This window comes from Oncorhynchus nerka, linkage group LG2, assembly GCF_034236695.1.
Source record: "Oncorhynchus nerka isolate Pitt River linkage group LG2, Oner_Uvic_2.0, whole genome shotgun sequence".
In the NCBI taxonomy this organism is placed as follows: domain Eukaryota; kingdom Metazoa; phylum Chordata; class Actinopteri; order Salmoniformes; family Salmonidae; genus Oncorhynchus; species Oncorhynchus nerka.
Window position 1 is genome coordinate 46594547 of NC_088397.1, and position 19159 is coordinate 46613705.

Genomic DNA, 19159 nt, shown 5'->3' on the forward strand with positions numbered 1-19159 from the left:
TTCATCAGATGACCTGGCCTCCACAATCACCCGACCTCAACCCAATTGAGATGGTTTGGGATGAGTTGGACCGCAGAGTGAAGGAAAAGCAGCCAACAAGTGCTCAGCATATGTGGGAACTCCTTCAAGACTGTTGGAAAAGCATTCCAGGTGAAGTCAGTTGAGAGAATGGCAAGAGTGTGCAAAGCTGTCATTAAGGCAAATGGTGGCTACTTTGAAGAATCTCAAATATAAAATATATTTTGATTTGTTGAACACTTTTTTTGTTGTTGGTTACTACATGATTCCAGATGTGTTATTTCATAGTTTCATGTCTTCACTACTATTCTACAATGTAGAAAATATTCTAAATAAATAAAAACCTTTGAGGTGTGTCAACTTTTAACTTGTACTGTATTAATGTACACTACCGTTCAAAAGTTTGGGGTCACATAGAAATGTCCTTGTTTTTTAAAGAAAAGCAAAAAATGTTTTTGTCCATTAAAATATCAAATTGTTCAGAAATACAGTGTAGACATTGTTAATGTTGTAAATGACTATTGTACGCCTACGCCTTCCAGCTACAGAGGCCCATTATCAGCAACCATCACTCCTGTGTTCCAATGGCACGTTGTGTTAGCTAAATGATAAACTTGGATTAGCTAACACAACGTGCCATTGGAACACAGGAGTGATGGTTGCTGATAATGGGCCTCTGTACGCCTACGCCTTCCAGCTACAATAGTCATTTACAACATTAACAATGTCTACACTGTATTTATGAACAATTTGATGTAATTTCAATGGACAAAATGTGCTTTTCTTTCAAAAACAAGGACATTTCTAAGTGACCCCAAACTTTTGAACGGTAGTGTATGTGATTTAAATTATGAGATGGAGGAATAGAGGGGTGTGATAAGGTTCCCATTGACATGTGGAGGTCCTGACAGCATTGCCAACACTCATGGGTCGTGTAACACAGCAGCCTATCAGACCCTCACACCGCTCCCTCTCTCCTGTCCTGGTATTGGTGCTGACGTGGAAATGTCAGAGGCCCAATTATCTTCATACCTCCATGGAGCTCAGAAACATGGAGTAGACAAGCAAAAGACAACACTAACACATAAGACCATGCATCACACACACATTGCATGCACTGACAATTATGGTGGCTCCATGCACCTGCATCACACTGATTTATTTTCAAGAAATTAAGCACATCAATCCCCTCCTTTCAGTCTACACTGGTATTCATGTCCATGTTAAAGACATGTAATCGGCAGTGGCCTTTCTCCAATTCTAGTGTGATCACCCATCTCCATATAACACTGTAGAAAACCTCCCTGTAAATTGCAACTCCAGGAGTCAGATGTGGGTTGAACGGCAATGAACTCACAATTCTACTCCATTGTTTCTAATATAACATTTGTCATTGTTTTGTGCTCTACAGGCTACCTGGGCTACACCAGTGGTTTCTCCCTTAGCTGCATGGTCTTCTTCCTCAGTGCGGTACGTTTGCGTCTTCTCCATCCCCTCTCTCTCCATTCGTTAAGTTCATCTTGTTAAGTGTCATTTTTGTTATGCCATGTGCACAAGTCCAGTGATATGCCTTTCTCAAAACGCAACAGTACAATAATCAATGGCAACGTATTACTAGAAAAAGGCACACGAGAACTAAGAGCAAGAAATATGAAATACACAAAGTATGCATACTAAACTCAGCAAAAAAAAGAAACGTCCCCTCACTGTCAACTGTGTTTATTTTCAGCAAACTTAACATGTGTAAATATTTGTATAAACATAACAACAACTGAGACATGAACTGAACAAGTTCCACAGACATGTGACTAACAGAAATGTGTCCCTGGACAAAGGGGGGTAAAATCAAAAGTAAGTCAGTATCTGGTGTGGCCACCAGCTGCATTAAGTACTGGAGTGCATCTCCTCATGGACTGCACCAGATTTGCCAGTTCTTGCTGTGAGATGCTACCCCACTCTTCCACCAAGGCACGTGCATGTTCCCAGACATTTCTTGGGGGAATGGCCCTAGCCCTCACCCTCTGATCCAACAGGTCCCAGACGTGCTCAATGGGATTGAGATCTGGGCTCTTTGCTGGCCATGGCAGAACACTGACATTCCTGTCTTGCAGGAAATCATGCACAGAACAGGCAGTATGGCAGGTGGCATTGTCATACTGGAGGGTTATGTCAGGATGAGCCTGCAGGAAGGGTAACACATGAGGGAGGAGGATGTCTTCCCTGTAACGCACAGCGTTGAGATTGCCTGCAATGACAACAAGCTCAGTCCGTTGAGGCTGTGACACCGCCCCAGACCATGACGGACCCTACACCTCCAATTCGATCCCGCTTCAGAGGACATGCCTTGGTTTGACGCTCATTCATTCAATAAATGCGAATCCGACCATCACCCCTGGTGGGACAACCCCGTGGCACTTTTTGCCAGTCCTGTCTGGTCCAGCGACGGTGGGTTTGTGCCCATAGGCGACGTTGTTGCCGGTGATGTCTGGTGAGGACCTGCCTTACAACAGGCCTACAAGCCCTCAGTCCAGCTTCTCTCAGCCTATTGCGGACCGTCTGAGCACTGATGGAGGAATTGTGTGTTCCTGGTTTAACTCGGGCAGTTGTTGCCATCCTGTACCTGTCCCGCAGGTGTGATGTTCGGATGTACCGATCCTGTGCAGGTGTTGTTACACGTGGTCTGCCACTGCGAGGATGATCAGCTGTCCGTCCTGTCTCCCTGTAGCGCTGTCTAAGGCGTCTCACATTACAGACATTGCAATGTATTGCCCTGGACACATCTGCAGTCCTCATGTCTACTTGCAGCATGCCTAAGGCACATTCACGCTGATGAGCAGAGACCCCGGGCATGTTTCTTTTGGTGTTTTTCAGAGTCAGTAGAAAGGCCTCTTTAATGTCCTGAGTTTTCATAACTGTGACCTTAATGGCCTACCGTCTGTAAGCTGTCACGAACCGGCTCGAAGTCCGTAACAAAAAGGGAGACAACGTGGAGATTAGGAATAACAAAAAATATATTTGTTAACTGAAGTAACGTAAATACAATTAACATTGGTGTGTGTTGTCAGTAGTGTAAGTGAGTGGTTGCATGCTTTAATGTGATCATGAGGGGTGTTGAAAGGTGCCCAAGCAAGCAAACAAACAAACAAACAAAACTGTCACAAAAACCATGCCACAACCAAAGAGTCTCCTCAATGAATGGGGAAGAGGTGTATTTATCCTGGGACACACCCGGGCCCAGATGTGTCCCATATCGCTGACGACCCTCCCGGCTCCACCCACCGACATCCTAATCAGGAAAACAAGAGCAAAGAGAAAGACCGAGTGGGAGGGTCGACACAAAGCTGTTAGTGTCTTAATGACCGTTCCACAGGTGCATGTTCATTAATTGTTTATGGTTCATTGAACAAGCATGGGAAACTGTGTTTAAACCCTTTCCAATGAAGATCTGTGAAGTTTTTTGGATTTTTACTAATTTTCTTTGAAAGACAGGGTCCTGAAAAAGGGATGTTTCTTTTTTTGCTGAGTTTATATACAGGAACTATTTAAAAAGTCAGTTCACATCATCTGTGGATGAAGGTTTATGTGATTTGTCACTCAGATCTCCTTATCGGTTCCACTCTCCCTGTATCTATTTCATAGGTATTTCATATATGAATGGGAATGTTTTGTGTTGATGGCAGTAAACACATCAAAGGGAAAGAGCTCAACCAAAGTCCTTAGAGACTGACTCACTCTAATCTACTGTGAAATGGCTTTTCTGGGCTCCGTGATACTCCCTCTCCTTCCCTCCTCATCTCTCCTTCCCTCCTTCTTTCCCCATCTTTCTCGTCCCAGTCCTCCTGTTTCTTCATATGACACTGATCTCTGAGACCTGTTGCTGCATTGCTTAACGTGTATCCTACCTCTCTCTCGTTCTCCCTCTCTCTCATCATCCTCCTCCTCTCTCTCCTTCCTCTTCCTCGCTCTCCCTGCAGGTGATCTATAAGAAGTTTCAGATCCCCTGTCCCTTCGAGGAGTTCTCGGCAGCCAATCACACAGTGTCTCACCTCGACATTCACCTAAACATCACTGACAACCATGCTACCCATGATAATGGTCTGGTACATGAGATGGATGACTCCCACTGCGGTGCCCGTATGTTCACCATGAACTCTCAGGTACAGCACACCAGACTCGAGGCCCAATGTTTCACCATTACCCTCGTTCACTTTGCCTGTGTCCCAAATGGCACCCCATTCCCTGCGTTGTAAAGTACTTTTGACCATAGCTGGTCAAAAGTAGTGCACTACATAGGGAATAGGGTACTACTTTAAACGCGGCCTTTGCTCACCTATGTACTGCAAAGGTGCAGGCCATGTAAGTCGAGTAGATGAGTCAATGAGCGGCCCCTCTGAGGTAGGTCAGTGGTCTATGGTAACACTGGGCGTTTGCGTGCGTTTCCTTTACAGACCGCGTACACCATCCCCATCCTGGCCTTTGCCTTTGTGTGTCATCCTGAGGTTCTGCCTATCTACACTGAGCTCCGCAAGTGAGTATGCCTGCCGTTTCCTGCCCTGCGCCGTCTTTCTCCACACAGTTCCTCCCTAATGTCAGCACGAAACCTCTGCTCATAGGCTCCCGCGTGTATCACAGGAGGCTGCCGAGGGGAGGACGGCTCGTAATAACGGGTGGAGCGAATGGAATGGCATGACACGCGTGTATATAGTATATGCGGCCCCATGTGGGATTCAAACCCGTCAAGACCTTGTTGCGAGCACCAACTGAGCCGTTGGATTGTCAGTGCTGGCTGTGACGTTAACCTGTGTGTGTGTGTGTGTGTGTGTGTGTGTGTGTGTGTGTGTGTGTTATCCAGCCCTACTCAGAGGAGGATGCAGCACGTCTCCAACCTCTCGATCCTGGTGATGTACACCATGTACTTCCTGGCTGCTCTCTTCGGCTACCTGACCTTTTACGGTGAGCACTTTCACTTCACTACCCCATGCCCTTTCCTCTGCCTGAAATATACCGTACTCATGATTAGGTGTGCTGTAGCCTCCGGAGGCCCAGGCTTCTCACGTTACGTTCGAAAACCCGGGGAGGTTCTCCTCGGAAGGTAGTCTAACGTGGGTTGAATATCTAGATGGAAACCTATCAAGTATTTTGAATGGGTGGAGTTGCAAAGCGACAGTGTTTCGAAACTAAAATCTGACTTGCAACAAGCTAGCATGCATAAGATACAAAATGAATGCCGCACTGTGTATTGAACAGAAACATTCTATCCTTTCGGGATACTCCCCTGTGCCCTCATGAACATATTGAATAGTTGCAATGTCAGTTTTGTTGAATGGAAATTACAATAGTATATTATTATTACCCAAACACTTGTTTGCAGCCAGTTGCCTCAGTCTATTGGAAGTAGGAGCATAACTCTCCCTTGTGGTCATTATGTAGTACTGCACACTACACTACTATTATGGTTTTATTTTTTATTTTTTTATTTTAACCTTTATTTTACTAGGCAAGTCAGTTAAGAACAAATTCTTATTTTCAATGACAGCCTAGGAACAGTGGGTTAACTGCCTGTTCAGGGGCAGAACGACAGATTTTGTACCTTGTCAGCTCAGGGATTTGAACTTGAAACCTTTCGATTACTAGTCCAATGCTCTAACCACTAGGCTACCCTGCCGCCCCAATACCTTGTGACACGTTGGATTATGCGTTTAAATGAGGAACGGCAGACATCAATGTCTCCGTCAACACAAGTACGGCTTAGTCTGGGGTTTTAGTGTATAATACTGCACCTCTTGACGTTCCCCCTGACGTTACCTTTACAGGTAAAACTGAGACAGAGCTGCTGCACACATACAGCAGGATCGACCCTTATGACACGCTGATCCTGTGCGTGCGATTGGCTGTCCTCACCGCTGTCACACTGACCGTCCCCATTGTGCTCTTCCCAGTAAGTTACACCCCCCTCCACTATATACTCTTTCCTCCTCTAAAAGACAGAGAACTGATATTGTATACTAGTCGTTGGGGTGGGATTGGCGTGGGGTCTGCGCGGGGGGGGGCGGCTTTCACCAATCATTTGGATTCCTCATGTCTTAATCTGAAATTATTGGTGTCGTGGCTTGCTGAATTGAGATGCTCATTTGAAGTTGAATGACCCCTGTTGTTTCTGAGAGCAGCTCACAGATTCCTTTAATTTAGTGCCTTTCCCCTCCTTATCGCTCCCGCCCTCCCTCCTCTCTCTGCCCCTCTCCATCTCTCTCACTCTCTATCTATCCCCTCAGGTGCGGAGGGCTCTGAATCAGATGTTCTTCGCCAGTAAGTCGTTTAACTGGCTTCGTCACGTGGCCATTGCCGTCACTCTACTCTCCTTCATCAACATGTTGGTCATCTTCGCCCCCAACATCCTGGGAATCTTCGGCTTCATCGGTTAGTTGCACAGATTAAACCTAGAAGTGTAAACTGTAGCCCTGTTCTTCACCCTCCACCCTTCCTCCATCCTCTTCCTCCTCCAGGTGCCACATCTGCCCCCTGTCTGATCTTCATCTTCCCTGCTATCTTCTACATCCGCATTGTGCCTAAGGAGCAGGAACCCATGCACTCCATCCCCAAGATACTGGTGAGCACATATCTCATCCTCTCCCCCGTTTCACCCTAGCCATACGCTATATCACCATATTGTGATGGCATCTTTCCAAGCTTCTCCACGATAATTGTAATATGATCTTTAGGATTAGTATTGTGTCCTTAAGGCTACTGTAAGGTTATGGTTACCCCATTAAAATACATTCTAATGATGGTGTTCCCTCTGTCCTCCCAGGCTGCCTGTTTCGCTGGTCTGGGGGTCGCCTTCATGATCATGAGTTTGAGCTTCATCATCATCGATTGGACAACGGGGAGCAGCAACTCTGGCGGTGGCCACTAGAGGCCGCCCTCTGCACTGTGCAGGCCGGGGTCGGCAAGGGGCTGGCAGGGGCTTTGAGGGGATGCCTAGGAGTGTGTGTGTGTTTTTTAGAACTGTTTAATGTAATTGATGCACTATCCCCTCTGTGGTAGAGCAAGGGTTAGAGGTTAAGGGACAAAGATGATTGGGGTAAGGAGGGGAAGACAGAATCAACTTGCTGGGCAAAACCATACTGAGCATTTCAGTCTTCTTGAGACGAAAGACTTCGACAAAACAGTCTGTACTACAGTAACGCAGTATGTAGCCCTGCACAGAGGAGTGCTTTTATATGAATCATCAGCACTAGACATGGTCTTTTTTTTAAATCATGATAATGTGTTATTTATGAGTGGGATAGTGCATCCTAGTCAATCCATAATGGAAAATCCTGAAGAAACTCATGGCTTCCCTTCCTTTCCCCCCTCCCTCCCTTCATCCATCCTCCCATCCTTATTTATCTCTTTTCCATCTGCCTGTTTCTTTCCCTCCGACGCCTTAATTCATGTCAACTGCAGCTAGTGCTGTGCAGAAGAAGCACCGATGGAGATATGGTTGAATCGCTATGTAAAGGAAGGAAATGAAAGCACATGATCTATACATTACATGTCATTTGGCATCTTTGTATGAGAAAATCGGAAATTTTGTCAATAGAAGAAATAGCTACATCTATAGATTAGGTGAGTGCTGTAAAACAAAGAGTCTGGCTGTCTTTGTATCCTGTCTATCACTTTGTGCCAGTAGCACTCAACTTAACCATCAAAGGGTAGTAGGCTTTTCCAAATATTCTATTGGCACGAGCACACAAAAATACAGTATAGTTTCCCATGTTTTCTTACAAGAGTGCATTTAGCCTGAGCTGTTGTATGTGCCAAAGCTAAGGTTGAATGTGGTTTGTGGTTGTTGGGCTCAGTGCAGGCTGATGTCCCATGATGCATTATGGTGTTTAACTCTTGCTGTATCCCTGGTACATACAGTACACTCAGATAATGGAGGCGTGGCGTTCAACCAACCACACACATAGCCTTTTCGTTGAAACAGTAATGTATATTTATTTAACTAGCTATATCCATGTTTTTTTTTAATTTCACAAGTGAGCTAATGGACCTCAGAACAAAGTATTTAACTATATGATCAGGTATCTTGATAGACCTTATAGATGGTATGCGCAGTCTATATTCGATGATTTTGCATATTGGAGGGTTTAGGTGACAGTTGAATGTGTAGGAGGTGAGCTATAGGGCACTGAGCTGATTAAGAAAGAAAAACATATAGAGCCTTTTACATTCATGTTAGTTAGATGATCAACTGACATCCTAGATACAGAATTGACTGATTTTATGATCAATTGTGTTTTAAATTAAGATCAACAACTTAAACTTGCCTTTTTAACACTAATAGCACATATTTCACTCATACTTACATTTCTACAATTAATTTGGAAACCCTTGTTTAAATTCAGTACAGTTCAGGTGAACCCTTTCAGTTACTACGAATGGTTAAGCTTACTGTTTTTGGCATGACAAAATATGGAGGAAACGTGTTTTAGTTGTGTGTTAGTTGTGACATACATGTCCATGTTGTTGAACTACTCTATATTGTATTTTAATATCTCTTTTCCACTTGTTTGTGATTGATCTTGTGGTTTTAGTGAAGGAAAGCTGATGTGTCACCTGTCCAGTCTGTCTGGTGATTGGCTGATTTAATTCATTAATTTACCGTAACTACTGTGATATTCAATCCATAATACGTTGATGTTTGGGCTCTATTTCCAAAACGTATCTGGTCTCTAACAGTGGGCTCTTGTGATCAAGTACAGTTTGACAATAAAGTGAATTGTGATTGTTAGATTTAGTTTGATTCGATAGCGCAATGCCCCTTCTTAAGGCTTCTCAATTGTGTAGTGCAACATTCAACACTGTGACATCGTATCTCTCAAAAAACATAAATAGCATTGTAATAACATTGTTTCCAATATATCCCAGCAAATGGTTCCTTTCTTATTTTATTCTAAAACACTGCAGCCGGTGTTGCTTTCTCTTGTGTACATTAATTGATTTTTAATTTGTAATCAATAGAATGTTATTGAGCTTGTTTCTTTTACTCATCAACGTCTAAAAGGTTATTGCATGTATCTGACTCAACCCTATATTTCTCCTGGTCTTGCTGGTCTTGAGGCAGTGGTTGTGGTAAAAATGAATGCCTGGTCAAGACCAGTCAAGGAGGCAACAGCTTGCCATAGACTGGGATTAGGCCTCTTCTGTCTGGGATTGTGTCTACATATCTAGCTACTACCGAACTGTTTCTCTCTGAGAGGCCTTGCTCTTCAACTTTAGAGCTTTGCTACCCCTATCATAATGTCAGAGGCAACATTCTCAACATTTTGCCTCTTTTCTCTCATACCCAAACTATGCCAGCCAGTTAACCTGTTGTTGTAGCTCTTGTTTTACCTTTGCAATTTATTTCTAAGGAAATTAAAGGACTGTGAGTGAATAACAAGTTATATATGAATTTTGGGCTTATAAAGCGGCTTATATAAATAATGTATATAAATGTAAACCCTTTATATTCTTGATGCATATCTAGCTTGTATAGTGTAAATAGCTGGGACAGTTTTAGTCTGACAATTAAAAAACAATTGTAGAAGTTTTTTACACCTGTGTCACTTATGTCCTTTGTTTGTTTGCCCCCTGTCTACTAGAGCTACTCTTAAGTGTTCCTGCTCCATGATCCATGGACCTGTACAGGTTAGACAAGGACAGGGGTATAATAATCTAGCATTGCCTTGACCAGCATGGCAGACCAGAGGAACTACTGCACAGCTGAACTTGGCCTAGATCATTACTGATAATCCTTGCTTAACCTGTACAGGTAATATCAACTCAAATGTTTATGGGACAACTAGGGGGCATTTTCTGGGCAGATTCCAGTTAGGTCCGATTTTCCCTTCATGTCAAGAGAATTGTTACTAATTTCCAACACTTGAGGGCACTACAAACCACTCCATAATGTAGTCTTGTGCACTGTGCTATGAGAATGTGTCTTCTCGGATGCTTCAGTAGAGCAAGTACAGAAAATAACATGCTCCCTTTTGATGTTCCAAGGTTTAGTGCCATGTTCAGTGTAAATCTAATAAATTTTCAACTCCTGCTACTATTCTCAGATGAATGGGCAGTTGAAGCTCCTTGAGAGGTCATATGCTGTATTTTCGGCTCAAGTAAACCTCCTCACACCATCCAAACATTTCAGACACTGTAGTCATTCATATGAAACATAAATCTTCTTTAATCACTATTAAAAACGACACAAATTTTGGAGAGGACAAACTGTTCCCTGTAGGCCCACATGAAACAGACTAAAATCAGCTTGAGGGTCCCTTCAACAGAGCATTTCTTAGCTGATGGCAGTATGAAAGGGTGTTATCTTGTTAAGTAGTTAGTGATGTTATAAAATGTGTGTTCATGAATAGGCTTTTGAATATGAAATCATATGTGAATAGTTTGGATACCAAAGAAACCAAGAAGAATACATCCATCAGTTTAAAATGTTGTTTGTGTTATTACACTTATCTTATAACACTGTCAAAATCCATCAATGTACCCATTAGCCTATATATTAGCCTGCACTGTATTACACTCTATAACGCCTATGTAACTAGCCTACAATACAATTGTAGGCCACTTAATGTAAAGTGAGATGTCTATTTTTAGTGCAGTCTATAGCCAGTGCACACGTTTTGTTGTCATCACATCCCATGTTCATTTACATATATGCACACATTTCTTAGTTATCTGGAGAGAGAAACACCTGGATTCCTAGATAACCAGGCCTATTAAACAGTCATTTAGTTAATAAATTAGTTAATAGACCAAAAATAATGTGTTCTAAACCTCTCCGCCAAAAACAGCTATTTTTCAGTTCGCCCTTTTCCCAGTCAGACCACACCCAGACACAGTCCTTGCTAAATTCTTGCCTGATAAATTGCCCTTCGAAGAAGCTGTTTTGGTTTATTTTTGACAATTTTCAATGAAAACAACCCAGAAATGATTTGATATTGAGATACAAACAGATGCGTTGGACATTTAAATACAGTAGGCCTATTGCATTTCTGCAGAAAACTTCACAACGGGTGGTTAGACAATAACAATTATCTAAGATCTACGACGTCACATATCAACTGGGAGCAGAAAGGGTGCCAACAAATCCCCTTAGAAAGCAGGCGGCAGGTTGGCAGCTGAAGTGCACCAGCAGTTTCTCCAGATTTCCACTGGATAGCTATGTTTACTTGACTGCGCGGGTGAGTCTGGGAGCGCAGTCGCTCGTCCATGTGATTGGATTCCACCTTACCTTCACTTGGTCGGAAGAAACGTAGGAACGAGGAATAAGATTGATTGTATCGGTGAGGCTGTCAGAATTGATCATATTGATTATAAACGGTCAACACTACATAACCAATTCGCGTAGCCACTCGAGATTTGACTGCAACTTTCTGCGGCATTCTTTGACCTCCAAGAAGATTGCTCTGCGACGGACAGGATATATTGATGGAACGTTAGTTTACATCACTCAGAATAACGCAGCCGAGGACTGACTTTTTTTCTGGACATTTTATGCGTGCCATAAAACTAGACATCCTCTATTTAGTATAGCAAATTCGCACAATCACGTCTCTTGAACGGGCCGGCAAGTATTTTGGATAACCGTTTCTCTTGTGTAGGCATATCAAACAGAAGTCAAGACGAAATCGTTCAAGAATCCTTGCGCCGGCCGTCAGTGCGCGCGTGCTTTTGGAAACATGGGTTGTACATTAAGTGCAGAAGACAAAGCTGCTGTGGAGAGATCAAAGATGATTGATAAAAATCTCCGCGAGGATGGAGAGAAGGCAGCAAGGGAGGTAAAACTGCTCTTACTAGGTAAGGGTTGCCGTTTATTCTCAATCCTTTGTTTGTCCGGATGGACGGATAGCCAGTGTGCGTTCCTTGTTGAGCTCTGTTTCTAGACTGAGTGCTTCAAACTCTTTATTAGATTTTACCGCAATTTGATATGTGGTAGCGTAATGGGTTTAATTGTCATACACCAAACAAGCATCGCAAATCCATCACCACCTGGTCTCTTGCCACGGGTAGGGTGTTAATCAGCAGCGCGCACATTTTTTTTATTTACGTAAACTGCTGTGTGGTCGACTGTCTTCTGATGCTGAGCTTTCTCTGCCAACGCTGCATAAATAACATAATTCGTGTAGCAGGGAACCAAAAGCAATTATCCTAGTGCAATAGAGCTTTCAATCAAGCAAATATTTCAATCAAGTCCATTCATTCATCAATGTGGTTCTGAATCTGCTTAGGTAAAAATGAACATGGATGAGTCATCAAGTCAATCAATATTATGTTCAGAACAGCTTTATCACACAACCAGTATGTATGCTGGAGAGTGATTTTAACAGGGATTTGTCAGAAATTTTACAGATTGACAGCAGGGTAGTTGCTAGGATTTTAAGACATTGATGGTTTATCCCAAAGCCAGTAGGGGCCTCCGGGGGCATCCTCCCCTGGCAAAAAAAAGGAATTTCAATAGTTAAAGATTAAAAGAGATTGAGAGATTAAAACATTGAGAGATTAGATATTTTTCAGGTAACTTGCAAACTTGCACCTTCCCACCTACCACAGCATACGCTGCCACTAATAAATTACAGTAGCTATTGTGGGTCTCTCTCTATACTCTGGAGCACATTCAGTGCATCTAAAATGTATTGCCAAAAACCTTCATACTACTCAACAATTTAAAACAGACTCTGACCTGTCTTTTAGAGCCAAACTGATTAAAGAATCCCACAGAATGTCCTCACACTCTCCCTCACACACGGACACAAAAACACACACCATGCAGTAATTAGAATCCATAGAGCGGCGTTAAGTGATACAGTCTACTCTGTGCTCACCCCGCCTCTGTCTCTCTCCATCACTTTCTCTGTGTCGTCTGTTGCTGTCTTTCTTGTCTGCCCTCTTCCGTTGCTGTCTCTTAGTCTTCTATGTTGCTGTATCATTTGTCTAACCTCCTCTCTCATCCTGTCCTGGGTGTAAAAATTGCAAACGTATAAAAGAAAATTGATAGTAATTTCAGTCTTTTTCACCTCACCTGCAAAATTGGTTGTTAACCTAAAAATGCAGTGACTGCCATGAAGAAATCAAGGTACTCCCGCCTCTCCTGAATCTCAGTTTGCAGTTGCTCTACAATGTCTCCAAGGCCCTACACTACTACTAAAACTCTTCCAAGACACCCTAGTAGCTTAGCGCATAGCGTTTTTCTCATGGTCACAGAATGAGTTCAGAGCTCTCTTCTAATTTGTGTACCTGGTGCTGATCAATGTGTCCTTACTGTTTCTTCTGTGTTGTCTTCCATACAGTCTACAGGAGAAGCAGAAGGCTGCATTTCTAACCAATCAAGTATTCCAATCAATCAAAGGTTTCAAAACATTTGTGTTGAAAGGCCTTCTTTTTCAAAGCAAAGTGGTTAAGGGGTTACTGGGGTAGCTTAATGGAAAATATTTCTTTTTTTTTACAGCCAAATCTCTATTTTTACAGCCAAATCTCTATTTTTACAGCCAAATCTCTATTTTACAGCCAAATCTCTATTTTTACAGCCAAATCTCTATTTTACAGCCAAATCTCTATTTTACAGCCAAATCTCTATTTTTACAGCCAAATCTCTATTTCTGATGTAAATGGCATGTTATAGAAAGGTCCAGACACTTCTTTTTCAGATTTCACTTGTTTTTGAGAAACTTACCCCAAACAAAATAGTTTTCCCCCTCATCAATCTACACACAATACCCCACTATGACAAAGCGAAAACATGTTTTTAGAAAGTTTAGCAAATGTATTCAAAATAAAAAACAAAAATACCTTATTTAGATAAGTATTCATACCCTTTGCCATGAGACTGGAAATTGAGCTCAGGTGCATCCTGTTTCCATTTATAATCCTTGAGATACTTCTACAACTTGATTGGAGTCCACCTGTGGTACATTCAATTGATTGGACATGATTTTTTAAAGGCACATACCTGTGGAAAGGCACACACCTGACCTATAAGGTCTCACAATTGACAGTGTATGTCAGAGCAAAAATCAAGCCATGAGGTCGAAGGAATTGTCTATAGAACTCCAAGATAGGATTGTGTAAATGCACAATTCTGGGGAAGGGTACCAAAACATTTCTGCAGCATTGAAGGTCCCCAAGAACACAGTGGCATCCATTATTCTTAAATGGAAGAAGTTTGGAACCACCAAGGCTCTTCCTAGAGCTGGCTAGATAGGAGAACCTTTCAGAAGGACAACCATCTCTGCAGCACTCCACCAATCAGGCTTTTATGGTAGAGTGGCCAGACGGAAGCAACTCCTCAGTAAAAGGCACATGACAGCCCACTTGGAGTTCATATCCAAGAAGAGTCAATGCTGTAATAGCTGCTAAAGGTGCTTCAACAAAGTACTGAGTTAAAGGTCTGAATACTAATGTAAATGTGATATTTCATTTTTTATTTTTTATAATTTAGCAAAAATGTATAAAAACCTGTTTTTGCTTTGTCATTATGGGGTATTGCGTGAAGATTGATGGGTAAAATTTTTTATTTAATACATTTTAGAATAAGGCTGTAACGTAACAAAATGTGGAAAAAGTCAAGGGGTCTGAATACTTTCCATAGGTACTGTATATATTGTATATGTAAAGAAAATATTAAATCAAGAACAATCTGATGGGTGACAATATTAAACTATCACTTGTGAATGACGCCCAGCATGTGTGCAGTACGGCAAGAAACTGTGCATCCCTTTTTTTGCGACCTTTTTCGAATCATAGTCGCACACCTCATGTACAGTTGAAGTCTGAAGTTTACATACACCTTAGCCAAATACATTTAAACTCAATTATTCACAATTCCTGACATTTAATCTGAGTAAAAATTCCATGTTTTAGGTCAGTTAGGATCACCACTTTATTTTAAGAATGTGAAATGTCAGAATAATAGAAGAGAGAATGATTTATTTCAACTTTTATTTCTTTCATCACATTCCCAGTATGGTCAGAAGTTTACATACACTCAATTAGTATTTGGTAGCATTGCCTTTAAATGGGGTCAAATTTTTCGGGTAGCCTTCCACAAATCTCCCACAATAAGTTGGTTGAATTGTGGCCCATTCCTCCTGACAGAGCTCTTGTAACTGAGTCAGGTTTGTAGGCCTCCTTAATCGCACACGATTTTTCAGTTTTGCCCACACATTTTCTATAGGATTGAAATCAGGGCTTTGTGATGGCCACTCCAATACCTTGACTTTGTTGTCCTTAAGCCCTTTTGCCACAACTTTGGACTGATGATGTGGGTATAGCCTGCGCAAGAAACAAAGCAGAGCTCATTCCTTTCATGCAACTTTTTTCAAATCATCATTAGAGTCGTATCATGCAGCCGTAGAATGTATTAAAAATGCAAACATTGGCCTCCTGGGTGGGACAGTGGTCTAGGGCACTGCATCGCAGTGCTAGCTGTGCCACCAGAGACTCTGGGTTCGAGCCCGGGCTCTGTCGCAGCCGACCGGGAGGTCCGTTGTACGACGCACAATTGGCCTAGCGTTGTCCGGGTTAGGGAGGGTTTGGCCGGTAAGGATATCCTTTTCTCATCGCACACTAGCGACTCTTATGCCGGGCGCAGTGCGCGCTAACCAGGTCGCCAGGTGCACAGTGTTTCCTCCGACATATTGGTGCGGCTGGCTTCCGGGTTGGATACGCACTGTGTTAAGAAGCAGTGCGGCTTGGTTGGGTTGTGTTTCGGAAGATGCATGGCTTTCGACCGTCGTCTCTCCCGAGCCCGTACGGGAGTTGTAGCGATGAGACAAGATAGTAACTACTAACAATTGGATACCACAAAATTGTGGAGAAAAGGGGGTCAAATAAACATTATTTTGAAAATGCAAATGTTTGGCTGTATGTTTTTAATCACAAATAAAGTTGCATAAATAACTCTAAATTAAGCATATAGGAAGACCTGTTACTTTGTTAACCGCTCAACACAGAATAGAAGTTTGTGCACACTCCCTCAAAAATCTTTTGGAGAAAAGATCCTTTCTATTTTATATAGCTATGTTCAATTGTATTCTTCATTCTATAAATTAATATAAAATGCAACGGAATTCTAAACAAATCTCGTCTGCTAAATGAACTAGTGTAGCCCTCAGCCATATGGCATAGCCAGATCAGGGCTTAACATAAGGACAAGGAGTATGCTATTCTGTTCTTCTGAAATAGACTACATTTTTTAAATGTAGCTGTTCCAAAGGTCTGCATCAGTGGCTTGTAGGCTGTGCGTGGATGCCTGGAGATGCTAAATGTGTATGTTAATTAACGGTCAATTACCATGAGACGGGCAGTTATTTGCTTGACAATATGTCATGACCACCACAGCCCTAGCCTGGACCATGAAAAACACCCACAGACCATTATTCCTCCTCCACCAAACATTACATTTGGCACTATGTATTGGGGCAGGTAGCGTTCTCCTGGCATCCGCCACACCCAGCGTGATGCATCACTCCAGAAAATGCGTTTCCACTGCTCCAGAGTCAAATGGCACGAGCTTTACACCACTCCAGCCGACACTTGGCATTGCGCATGGTGATCTTAGGCTTGTGTGCAGCTGTTTGGCCATGGAACCCATTTCATGAAGCTCCCTACGAACAGATCTTAGAGATTTATGAAGATTGCATGGCTGTGTGCTCGCTTGTATACACCTGTCAGCAATGGGTGTGGCTGAAATAGCCGAATCCACTAATTTGAAGGGGAGTCCACATACTTTTGTATATATAGTGTATGTTTGGCTTCATTGTCTTAGTAGTGCCATTAGATTGTTATCCAGTAGGCTATTCCAACATGCACAGTGTGGCCACATACTCTCTGAATCCCATGTTATCTGTGTCATATCATAATTAGCTTGTACTTTTCTCATGTCTGATCTCAATACTACCCTCCTGTTAGCACTCAAACCCCAAATTGAACCATCAGTAAAGTATTCTGGTCCCAGGGAAGATGACATCATGGCCATACAATAGAATCAATGCATGTTGTGAACAATAACAGTAGCCTACCCTGGGTAACCTTCTTGTTATTGCTGATTCTTAATTTTTTTTTTTTTAACCCTTTTTAATGGTATATAATTGGTAGTTACAGTCTTGTCTCATTGCTGCAACTCCCGTACGGCGAAGGTCGAGAGCCGTGCATCCTCCAAAACACGACCCAGTCAAGCCGCACTGCTTCTTGACACAACGCCCGCTTAACCAACCGCACCGATGTGTCGGAGGAAACGCTGTACATTGGGCGATTGTGTCAGCATGCATTGCGCCTGGCCCGCCACAGGGGTCGCTAGAGCGCAATGGGACAAGAACATCCCTGCTGGCCAAACCCTCCCCTAACCTGGACGACGCTGGGCCAATTGTGCGCCGCCTCATGGGGCTCCCGGTCACGCTCAGCTGCGACAGAACCTGGACTCGAACCAGGATCTCTAGTGGCACAGCTAGCACTGCGAGGCAGTGCCTTAGACCACTGCGCCACTCAGGAGGCCTGTTATTGCTGATTCTTATCCCAACCTCAAATTTGTTGGTACACTACAAGATGACTCACTCCTTTCAACTGCAGTGCTGAAAGAACAACAGCACGCTAACTTGTAGAGATTGAGTATTTTGCAGGAGACTCAACAAAACAAAGTACTGTATCTACGATACCACACATTCCTACCAATCACAGTGCTGTAAACAAAAACAACCAATGTTTTCACTTCTGCTGAACATGCCTATTTGCATGATGATCTACATTGGAACCCTTCAAGGTGCTCAAAACAAAGCCAAAGAAAATATGGAAATATGGAGTAAATTACTTCCCAGGGCCCTGAGTCGCATACGTTCCCGGTTTGCAGAGGGAACCACAATGGAGTCATATGTCCTGTGATGTCCCGCACTGAAGTCTTATGTCCTGTGATATCCCACAGCGGAGTCTTACGTCCTGTGATGTTCCACACTGGAGTCATATGTCCTGAGATATCCCACAGCTTTTGTCATTATTTAGTATGGTCAGGGAGTGAGTTGGGGTGGGCAGTCTATGTTTGTTTTTCTATGATTTTGGGATTTCTATGTTTCGGCCTAGTATGGTTCTCAATCAGAGGCAGCTGTCATTAGTTGTCTCTGATTGAGAATCATACTTAGGTAGCCTGGGTTTCACTGTTTGTTTGTGGGTGTTTGTTTCCGTGTCTGTGTTTTTTCACCACACGGTACTGTTTTGGTTTTCGTTCATTTCACGTTTATTGTTTTTGTATTCAGTTGTGTTCATGTTAAGTATTTCTTATTAAAAGAACCATGGACACTTACCACGCCGCATTGGTCCTCCGATCCTTCTCGCCTCTCCTCTTCGGAAGAAGAGGAGGAAATCCCTTACAGAAACACCCACCAACCAAGGACCAAGCGGCGTGGTAACAGACAGCGACGACAGCAGCAGCAGCAGCAACAACATCGGCCAGCATCACAGGACTCCTGGACATGGGAGGAGATTTTGAACAGAGAAGGACCCTGGGCACAGGCTGGGGAATATCGCCGCCCCAAAGCAGAGCTGGAGGCAGCGAAAGCTGAGTGGCGGCGATATGAGGAGGCAGCACGGCAGCGCGACAGGTACGAGAGGCAGCCCCAAATTATTTTGGGGGAGGGGGAACACAAGGTGTGGGGCTAAGCCAGGTAACAGACCTGAGCTCACTCCTCGTGCTTATTATAAGCAGTGGGTTACTGTTCAGGCACCGTGTTATGCGGTTAAGCGCACAGTGTCGCCAGTACGTGCCCATAGCCCGGTGCGCTATAGGGCGACCCCCTGAGAGTGTCATGCGAGTGTGGGCATCCAACCAGGGCGTATGGTGCCTGCTCAGCGTTTTGGTCCAGGGTATCCTGCGCCGGCTCTGCGTGCTGTGTCTCCGGGGGCGCTGGGAGGGTGCTCCGCTTGTGCCTGGCAAATGTGGGAGTGGAGCCTAAGGGAGAGGTGCGCGTAGTAGGCACTAGATCAACCTGTGCCTGCACTCTGGAGGGTCCGGGCTAGAGTAGTCATCCAGCCTGGGGGAGTGGTGCCAAGGCTGCGCACCAGAGCTCCAGTGCTCCCCCACAGCCCGGTCCTTCAGGTGCCTCCTCCTAACACC

General features: G+C 43.5%; 2 protein-coding genes across 5 annotated transcripts in view; both read left to right on the plus strand.

Moving 5' to 3' along the window:
- Positions 1 to 9600, plus strand: part of LOC115136143 (sodium-coupled neutral amino acid transporter 3-like) — a 71109-nt gene extending 61509 nt beyond the window's left edge. For all 4 annotated transcript variants that reach the window (XM_065026864.1, XM_029671642.2, XM_029671651.2 and 1 more), the window contains 8 exons: positions 1430 to 1488; positions 3993 to 4175; positions 4467 to 4546; positions 4871 to 4971; positions 5832 to 5956; positions 6291 to 6435; positions 6522 to 6625; positions 6827 to 9600. In XM_065026864.1, coding sequence (XP_064882936.1) covers positions 1430 to 1488; positions 3993 to 4175; positions 4467 to 4546; positions 4871 to 4971; positions 5832 to 5956; positions 6291 to 6435; positions 6522 to 6625; positions 6827 to 6931 — 902 coding nt within the window. In that variant the 3' untranslated portion in view covers positions 6932 to 9600. The remainder of the gene's footprint in view (positions 1 to 1429; positions 1489 to 3992; positions 4176 to 4466; positions 4547 to 4870; positions 4972 to 5831; positions 5957 to 6290; positions 6436 to 6521; positions 6626 to 6826) is intronic.
- Positions 9601 to 11159: 1559 nt separating this feature from the next.
- The window catches only part of LOC115136153 (guanine nucleotide-binding protein G(i) subunit alpha-2), a 167117-nt gene continuing 159117 nt past the window's right edge, over positions 11160 to 19159 (plus strand). The window contains exon 1 of the mRNA XM_029671664.2: positions 11160 to 11859. Within this exon, the coding sequence (XP_029527524.1) occupies positions 11742 to 11859 (118 nt within the window). The 5' untranslated portion in view covers positions 11160 to 11741. The remainder of the gene's footprint in view (positions 11860 to 19159) is intronic.